The sequence below is a fragment of the Girardinichthys multiradiatus genome, chromosome 13, assembly GCF_021462225.1.
Source record: "Girardinichthys multiradiatus isolate DD_20200921_A chromosome 13, DD_fGirMul_XY1, whole genome shotgun sequence".
NCBI classification, from domain to species: domain Eukaryota; kingdom Metazoa; phylum Chordata; class Actinopteri; order Cyprinodontiformes; family Goodeidae; genus Girardinichthys; species Girardinichthys multiradiatus.
This window is the reverse complement of record NC_061806.1, coordinates 14,957,030-14,967,188: the sequence shown is the minus strand read 5'-3', so window position 1 is coordinate 14,967,188 and position 10,159 is coordinate 14,957,030. Positions and strand designations below refer to the sequence as shown.

The 10,159-nt window shown below is 39.5% G+C and overlaps 1 protein-coding gene across 1 annotated transcript; it reads left to right on the top strand.

Moving 5' to 3' along the window:
• Positions 1-847: 847 nt before the first annotated feature.
• On the top strand, positions 848-7,058 carry pef1 (penta-EF-hand domain containing 1). The gene is made up of 5 exons (XM_047382817.1): positions 848-1,002; positions 2,566-2,809; positions 4,395-4,550; positions 4,972-5,115; positions 5,216-7,058. Exons 1-5 carry the CDS (start codon positions 982-984, stop codon positions 5,443-5,445), a joined length of 795 nt encoding a protein of 264 aa, XP_047238773.1. The 5' UTR covers positions 848-981; the 3' UTR covers positions 5,446-7,058.
• Positions 7,059-10,159: the final 3,101 nt, after the last annotated feature.

Below are 10,159 nucleotides of genomic sequence, written 5' to 3'. Positions count from 1 at the left end.
CTGTACATGATTATTTGAAGGTTGACGTTTTTTGTATTAATAAACACTTTTCTTTTATTGGTCGGATGAAATATGCTAATTTTGTGAGATAGGAATTTTGGGTTTTCATGAGCTGTTTGCCAAAATCATCCGTATTAAGACAATAAAAGACCTGAAATATTTCAGTTAGTGTGCAATGAATCTAAAATATATGAATGTTAAATTTTCATCATGACATTATGGAAAATAATGAACTTTATCACAATATGCTAATATTTTGAGAAGGACCTGTAAGTGGGCAATCATTAACTGGTCTAGTTTGCAGGAGCTCCACAGTGCAGTTAACAAATACTCCACTGCATTCGGCCGGGTCGGGCTCTCAATGGTTTTTGTCTTCCGGGTCATGGTGTTTGTGGTGGCGGTAAATAGTCTTATCACACCCTTTCATTACAACTGCTTGACAGATGTAATAAAAGTAAATTTGTTCATGCAGCCAGATACATTTGGCTTCATTAACTGCTTTTAATACTGCTTTGATAATAAAATTAGCAAAAACATTGTCAATACGCAAATTTTGAAAGGAGGATTAAGAATAGGCTATGTTTTACTTTATATTTTGTGTTTATTGTTCTAACCAATAAAGTCATAACTTCCCTGCAACATAATAGTTTCTTCTTTAAGTGCGTGCAAAGAACATATTCCTTTTGAATGAAGAGAAGAATATCCTGGATTTGCCACACGATGACGTAGTAAGTGACTCATTAACCAAGTATTGGGTTGACTACACAGTCGGGAGGGGCTTGTTGCTGTTTTTTTCCCCCCGTCTTTCTTTCGTTGTTAACATTTTTTCCACTCCACCGTCCAATCAAAAGCTGAGCTCACTGGTGAAGGCGTCACATGACAGAATTAAAGGAACCAATGACAAGCGCGGAGAAGCCGGTGCTGTTTTTCACTGTACGGATGTCTTCTTGTAGCAGGAAGTGAAGACTTGTCAAGCAAATCATGAGTTTTCACTACGGACAGGTATGAAAACTTCATCTTTTCCTTTCCTTTTGTTTTTCACTGTATTGACATATTTAGTAGTGTTATACATAATTATTTCCATAGTCTTCTTGTGACACAGCCGGTCGTTTATGTTCCATCAAGCAACAGTAGCCATTCATTAGCACACTATGGTTAGCTTAGTCTATCTGTGTGTGTTGTGGTTTTGAAGTATACTGTCTGCATGTTTAACTAAAGTTGCTGCGCAATAGTTGCGTTTTTTTTTTTTCAATGTGTAAGAGTTAAAATGAATATAACTTTGGAAGTACAGCAGCAAGTTCTACGTAGTTAAATTATTAAATACTAAGCTAAAATTATCCTTTTCCCAATTTAGGCGCGCACAATGTAGCTTTTAAAGTAAATTAGCGACGTTTGCTTACATTATGTGGTTTCGGTAACGTTTGTCTTTTTAATATTTATATATTTATTAAATGGCAACGTGTTATGTGTTTTTTCCCCTTCTCATTTTGTTCATTTTCTCAGGTTTAACAAAATCTGATAATATTTAACAAACGGTTTAAAATCAATTTAAATTTATTTCTGACATGTAAAAATACAAAAACAAATCAAAATAAACTGAAAAAAGACTGGGAGGAGGTGGGGTACATATATTTAATGTCACCCCTTCTGCATTAGATCAGTTTTTAAACTAAATAATAATACTTCATATAAGTGACAGAAACGTTCACTCAATTTCTTCATATTTCCCGAGGACTGTGCCTGATTTTTAACATATTTGAACATAGCTTGAACTCAAACTTTTCCACAATTTTTACTCTAATCTAAGAAACGCAAAAACCTTTTTTTCTTTTCTAGTAATGCACACCTGAAAACTTTTAAAGTTGGAAAACTCCCAAAATCAGTTTGAATGAGTTTTTATAAACAGGGAAATCTTTAAAACACATTGTGCATGGATACCGATGACCTAAACTGAAATGCATCCCTCCACATTTATTGCCGCACATGTGAAGATGTGTAAAAAGCTTTAGAATGAATTGATCTGTTTTCTCAATAGCAAGATCTAAATAGTAAAAGCAAAAAAGTTGTTGTTCAATTACATTTAATCAGTGATACAAAATAACTAATTATCTTTTTATTGCCTTGTTGCTGCAGGAACTTTCGTATATCATTTATATCTACCGTCACGTACGCTTAACACATTTAATTGTGGAAAGACTACCAAGACATGTTTTATTAATATTGATTGATTTTTATGCTGTTGTCATTGAATCAAATCAAAATAACTTGAATCCACGTGGAGAGGAAGCAGTAATATAAATAAAAACAGAAGCTCTGAGGGTTTTACATTTCGCATTTATTCCACGTGATTCTGCTTAAAGGGACTGGCGAGTAGCAAATGTGGCAACAACTCCAAGCTCTCGAATAAAGAAAGTAAATCTAAGTATAGGTTCATCTTGGGAAACTTGTATAACATGTGCGGCATTTTAAATATGATACATTTATTTGTAAAAGTGTGTGTGTCTATTTGCTTTTTGCTTTTCTTCATTGCACAAATTCAACTGTTTGTTTTGCATTTTACTGCAGGGGTATCCAAGAGGTGGTCACCCACAACAAGGTAACCCATATGGTGGAGGCCAGGGTGCTTATGGGGCTTCCCCCTCAGTTCCTCCTGGAGGTGGAGCAGGCTCATCAGGAGGCCCCTATGGGGCTTATGGAGCTCCAGGTTATGGTGGCCAATATGGGCCTGGTGGCGCACCTGGGGGTTACGGCGGCAATCCTTATGGAGGACAGCCTTATGGACAACCTAACAGATACAATGCTCCTGCAGGTAATGCCATTCTCCAGCAGTAGCTGTAGGAGTTACAAATAGCCACATTTGATCCACAATAAGACTGCAGATTGTCTCTCATTCCTCTTCTTCATTGCTTCTCTTTCACTCTGTGGTGGGATGATGAATAGAAACGACTTGCGTTTCCATACTCATGCAGAGACAGAACTCAGTTTTCTTCTCAGCAGGTCTACGTAGCTGGAGTAATGACTCGGGTAATACCCAGCGAGGGCTAAAACGGACTCAGAGACAGATGGGCGGGGAGCACGTTATGTGTGTGTGTTTGGTTGTACTGTTTTCAGGAACGTTTAAGCCAGAAGTGTCAGTTGTCCTTCTCCACCTTCATTTTCTTGACAGTCAGCCATCTCTCTACTCCTCCTTCTCCACTACACTATATTTTCTAGGTCTCCATGTATTTTCCAACATATAATCAGGTAACGACCTCTTGCCCTGATACTGTTTCTCTCTGCCTTATGATGGCTTTTTCCAGCACTAGAGATGATATTTACCTGATTTTTCTGGTGCATGTTGTGAGCCCGGGTACTGTGGCTCTTAAACGTTTTCATGACTTTTGAACTGTCAGTGTGTTTTAGTAGGATTTTATGTGACATACCAACACAAAATAGCAGCCAATTGCCAGGTGGAAGAAAAAGGAGACATGGTTTACAAAAGTTTTTACAAATAAAAAGCAGGAAAATGTTGCTTGGACTTGTATTCAGCTGTGTGCTTGTGAGGTGAACTTCCACCCAAGCGTTTAGTCTTTTAGAGCCTCCAACAGACTACTTTTCCAGGATTGCCGTGTATTTAGCTCCATCCATCCATCTTCCATTAACTCTGACCAGCATAATTCTCCCACCACCACGTGTCGTAGTGAAGACGGCGCATTCAGGTTGATGTGGGGCGTTTTCCATAAAGGCTAAATTTGGATTGTGAAGTGCATAACTAGTAGCTGTCATTTCAACAGATTACTCCACCTGAGCTGTGTATCTTTGCTGCTCCTCCAGAGTTAATATGGGCATCTTGGGTGCTTCTTTTGTTTTTGATTAATGCTCTCTTGCCTGAACAGTTTAGGTGAACGTCCATGTCTCGGTTTGCAGTTCTGGACTTGCGTTTTATATTTTCAGATGGTGGAATGAACAGTGTTCTTTGAGGTGTTTAAAGCTTGGAAAATTGTTCTATGAGTTAGGGCTGCAACTAACTCGAATTATTCGAGGAATCCTTCCAGGATGAGTACAAATCCACATCACACCTTTTCAGAATTAGTTTATGTGAATGGTTCAAAAACCACAATCGCTGTCCTTCCGCTTTAGTTATGTGCTACTTTGTGTTGGTCTGTTAAATAAAATGAGCAAAAAACACATTAAAGTTTGTGATTGTAATGGGACTAAATGTGAACATAACAAATAGGTCAAGGACTACTAATAGTTTTGCAAGGCACTGCATAGCATAGGCTTCAGAGTAGGCCTTTAAGATATGACTTATTAGGATTTTTAGAAATTATTTACTGCTTAAATCTGAGAGCACTAATGAAACTATGCTCCTCAAAAGGTCTTCTTTGATTCATTCATTCCCCCCCTATGTGCAGGTTCCATTCCTCCTGGTGTTAACCCAGAGGCGTACCAGTGGTTCCAGAGCGTCGACGCAGACCGGAGCGGATTCATTAACTCAAAGGAGCTGAAACAGGCCTTGGTCAACTCCAACTGGTCCAATTTTAATGACGAGACTTGCCTCATGATGATCAGTAAGTCAGCGGCTTTAGCGTTTTGACAGTTGAACCACACGATGGTGCGATGGTTTTTCTTTAGGCGGAATGACACAAACGTAACCATGGTAAAACCACCGCCAATGCAAGCCACAGTAAGAAGGAACACTTAGGAATGAGGGGAAAATTGAACAGATGTTTAATCCAATTCCTCAGTTTCTTAAAGCAGGAAATGCATTCGCTGGCAGGGACCGAATGTTATCTGCTGCCTTAATGAGAAAAGTGTGACCTCTGTGGTCTGTACTTACAAGCAGAAGGCTGTTGTGATGGATGAGGGGCTGTAGGGAAACATACTAAAACATTTATACTGTAGTGAGCAAACCTTCCTTCAGTTACTCTTTCACATTCCTTCCAGAGGGTTGTTTGTCTAAACTTGTTGTGTTCTTATATTTTCTGCCAGATATGTTCGACAAGACGCGGTCAGGTCGGGTAGACTTGTTTGGTTTCTCAGCGCTGTGGGATTACATGCAGCAGTGGAGAGCTATGTTTCAGCAGCATGACAGGGACCGCTCGGGATCCATCAGCGGCACAGAGCTGCACCAAGGTATCCATGTTTCATTATTTTGTCTTAAAGGTGCTGCAGGTCTTTTTGTTTTATACCGAAGCCCTCATATTCTTTTATCTGCCTCTCCCATGTCCTTCAGCTCTAACTCAGATGGGCTACAAGCTCAGCCCCCAGTTTTCCGAGATGCTGGTGCAGCGCTTCAGCGGGAGAGGCGGCTCCCACGGCATTCAGCTGGACCGCTTCATCCAGGCGTGCACGCAGCTCCAGAGCATGACGCAGGTGTTCAGGGAGAGGGACACCGGCATGACTGGCAACATCCGCCTCAGCTACGAGGACTTTCTCACCAGTGCTGTTACGAGGCTGATGTGAGCGCCGCTTTACTAACGAGCCCCGCTGCAACCACGAATGCGCAGCATCATTCCATGCACAGCTCCACAGTTGCTCAGATTTCTGTGCTTTTGCCAGAAGTGCCCCCACATGTTGCACCATATACACCGTAGCAGCAGTCAGAAGTTATTTGACGGCTAGAAGCCTGACGTTGCACTCAAATGAGGTCCGGGGTGTTGACCGGCACTTTCAATGACTGTGGCTTTCTAATATGTTTATCAGAACCAAATCAGTCTGACCACAGAAGCCTTTTTGATGGTGATAGTCAAACCAGTTCTTTTTTTACAAGATACTTGTATTTGATGTATAAAGTAGGTGTAAGATTTATTATTTTAGCAAAAATCTCGCTAAATTTAGGGCTGAATTGGAGTTAAAATGTCATTACAGAGGGTGGAAATATTATAATTATTAGATTTATTGTCACAGTCAAGCCAGACAGCTTAATGTTGTCTTTTCTAAATGAACCAGTAAACACTTGGCTTTTTTTTTTTTCTTACTGTGGCTAAGGACTCAATCAGATGTTGCTTTGCACGATTGTGCTGATCAGAATGCAGCATACTATAAAATTAAGTTCGCCTTTTTAAAAGTGCCAAAAATTGTGTTCAAAATAAGAATTTATTGAATTTAATTTTGAAAAACAGCATGGGGAAAAAAAAATAATTTCTGTAATTAAGTTTTGCAAAATGATTTGTAACGCCAATAAATAAATTTCTTGCCATCCATTTGCATGGCTAACCTTTTTTACAAACCTGATCTGCATAAAAGGTTGCTAGAAGCACTTTTGAATTTTTTTTGTATTTACAAAAAACAATTGGTTGCCAGAATTATAGCGATAAGCCAATCAATTTTCACATGATTGACTGGTGATTGGCAGATTGTAGCTTACTATCAATCTGTTGTTCTTTGCTCCAAAGCTGGCTCATTACAGAGGGATTTATGCTCCTAAATCCAGCCCCGGTTAGAACATCAGCCTAATATGATGTCTGCAGATCAGATGGAAAAAGCTAATTGGTATAAATTTTACACACAGGTGTGTTTATAACACAGCAAGTTTAGCATTACTATTAAGATGAAATGGTTATCTCCTAATTTGACAGAAATATACCACAATTGACACCTGGATTGGATTAAAAATACTCTAGTTTTTGACAGAAGGCTGAGCCAAACCCTATTTAAACCTGAAAATTCATATAGTTACTTTTTCTGGGGGGTGAAGTGGCCTGAAAAAAAGCAACTGTCTTTGATTTTCACATCTGGTTCTTTTGTTCTACACCATCTGTCCCTCTTCTTTCTGCTTCACCCTGAATATTTACATCTTGTCCTCTTTTTCCACACAGCTTAATCAGAATCGAACCATTATGGGTAGGCATGTAGAGAACACTTTATGATGATGGTGAGCTAATTGATCATGGTCATCAATATTATTGTTGAAATATGTGAAACGTATAACATTTGTCAGTTAATTCACTTCATCAGTGAAGTCAACAGCATACATGTTATCAGCAAAATCATAATGATCACTTGTAGCAGTAATAATATTATATATATCAACTAATGTGACAAATGCTGTTTGTTAATAAAGGTCATGGACAAACTGCGGCCTACATTTGCATTCTGATACTCCTAAATAAATTCAGTGTGACCAATTTTTACAGGACATCAGAAAACAAACAGCACCATGAAGACAAAGGAAAGCACCAGACAGGTCAGGGAGAGAGTTGAGGAGGTGTTTAAAGCAGGGTTGGGTTTACAAAAGCAGTATCCCAAGCTTTGAACATCTCGCATAGCTCTGTGCATTTCACAAACCTGGCCTTTACGGAGTCCTGTTTGTCAGAAGATGTGTTAAGACACACAGCAAACATGTTGCACAAGGTCCCTTGGTCAGTTGGAAGTAAAACTAAACTTATTGGCCTATAGCAAATCTACAGTGACTTGTGAAAGTATTCGGCCCCCTTGAACTTTTCAACCTTTTGCCACATTTCAGGCTTCAAACAAAGATATAAAATTCTAATTTTTTTTGTGAAGAATCAACAAGAGGGACACAATTGTGAAGTGGAATGCAATTTATTGGATGTGTCAAACTTTTTAAACAAATAAAAAACTGAAAAGTGGGGTGTGGAATATTATTCGGACCCCTTGGGTTAATACTTTGTAGCCCCACCCTTTGCTGCAATTACAGCTGCAAGTCGCTTGGGGTATGTCTCTATCAGTTTTGCACATCGAGAGACTGAAATTCTTGCTCATTCTTTCTTGCAAAACAGCTCGAGCTCAGTGAGGTTGGATGGAGAGCGTTTGTGAACAGCAGTCTTTACAGGACCGTTCTTCCAGAAGGGTCCTATATTTGGCCCCATCCATCTTCCCATCAATTTTGATCATCTTCCCTGTCCCTGCTGACGAAAAGCAGGCCCAAACCATGATGCTGCCACCACCATGTTTGACAGTGGGGATGGTGTGTTCAGAGTGATGAGCTGTGTTGCTTTTACCCCAAACATATTGTTTTGCATTGTGGCCAAATAGTTGGATTTTGGTTCATCTGACCAGAGCACCTTCTTCCACATGTTTGGTGTGTCTCCCAGGTGGCTTGTGGCAAACTTTAAACGAGACTTTTTATGGATATCTTTGAGAAATGGCTTTCTTCTTGCCACTCTTCCATAAAGGCCAGATTTGTGCAGTGTACGACTGATTGTTGTCCTATGGACAGACTCTCCCACCTCAGCTGTAGATCTCTGCAGTTCATCCAGAGTGATCATGGGCCTCTTGGCTACATCTCTGATCAGTCTTCTCCTTGTTCGAGATGAAAGTTTAGAGGGACGGCCGGGTCTTGGTAGATTTGCAGTGGTCTGATACTCCTTCCATTTCAATATGTTAGCTTGCACAGTGCTCCTTGGGATGTTTAAAGCTTGGGAAATCTTTTTGGATCCAAATCCGTCTTTAAACTTCTCCACAACAGTATCTCGGACCTGCCTGGTGTGTTCCTTGGTCTTCATGATGCTCTCTGCGCTTTGAACAGAACCCTGAGACTATCACAGAGCAGGTGCATTTATACAGAGACTTGATTACACACAGGTGGATTCTATTTATCATCATCAGTCATTTGGGACAACATTGGATCATTCAGAGATCCTCACTGAACTTCTGGAGTGAGTTTGCTGCACTGAAAGTAAAGGGGCCGAATAATATTGCACACCCCACTTTTCAGTTTTGTATTTGTTAAAGTTTGACACATCCAATAAATTTCATTCCACTTCATGATTGTGTCCCACTTGTTGTTGATTCTTCACAAAAAATTAGAATTTTATATCTTTATGTTTGAAGCCTGAAATGTGTTAAGAGGTTGAAAAGTTCAAGGGGGGGAGGAGTACTTTCGCAAGGCACTGTAAGCAGAGTTGATGGAAGAAGGACAGAGCCAAATACAGGACAATATTGGAAGAAATCATGTTCAAGGTTTTAAAAGACTTGAGATGTAAGTTCACCTTCCAGCAGAACAGCAGCTTTTGTAGTCAGAGATACTCTGGAATAGTTTAGATAAAAGGATTATGGCCAAGTCAAAGTCCAGACTTCTATCAAACTTAGAATCTAAGGCCATACTTTAAAATTGTTTTGGAAATAAAACAATGGGCTATATTTTCAAGAAATTTCTGCAAAAGGTGGTTCTACAAATTATTGACATTGGTTCTGAATATAAATCTCAGCTACACTTTTCAAATTTGAGTAAATATTTTGGGAAACGATTATTTTCCTTCAGCTTTAAAAATATGCATTACTTTGTGTTGGTCTATCCTTTAAAATACCAATAAAATTGGTGATTGGAATGTGACAAAATGGGGGAAAAGTTCCAAAACTAAAAATACTCAAGGAAGACACCTTATGTCCAAGCTGCAGTTCACAGAAACCATTGCATGGACGTTTTTCTCTGGCTTCAGTGATTCTGCAGTGATTTAACTTAAACCTCATTTTCCTGTGTGTAATGAGGAACTTTCCCACCACTGACCACACCTGACATCTGTAATTAACTTTTACAAATGGAGCAGGTCTACGTGGGTTCAGCGTTACAGGGTTGTGACACTCCACTCTGTCAGACTCTGCTCGTGATGTGGATTGATAGAAATAGCTGCATTTTTTTTTTTTTTTTTTTTTTTTTGCACAGATAAAAATATTGTCGAGCAAGGCTCTAAATCTCATTTAACGAATAAATGGACACTTATTAAATAAACCTGCCGCTGCCAAGTTTTCTGGTAAAACAGAACTGGCACGAGTGATGTTGTTAGCCTGCCGGGGGGGTGAGCACATCTCTCATTATTTGACAGCACTGATCACATGCCAGTCCTGGCAAGTCCAAGCCTGACAACACAGAGGGATGGAGGGCTTTTAAGAATGATTTTTAACCATAAGCACCCACACAAGATTCAGCTTAATCACAATTCCAGCTTCATTGAAACTAATTATAACAAATATGGACATGGCCCCTTGTTTTTATGTTTTTCTCTCCTCTGGATCTCTAGTACAAGGGACCATTAAGTCAAAGCGAGCCTCTGCTTTGTGACAGGCTGCTTTCCGACTGCTATAGATTGTAGCATTGTTTTGTTAAATGGAAAAGTTTTCAGACTGGGGGCCAGATAATCAGTGACATCAATCAGGTGCAGCTTTGCAAAGAACTCTTACTGATTCACAAGCTAGAAACTATCATATCTCAGAG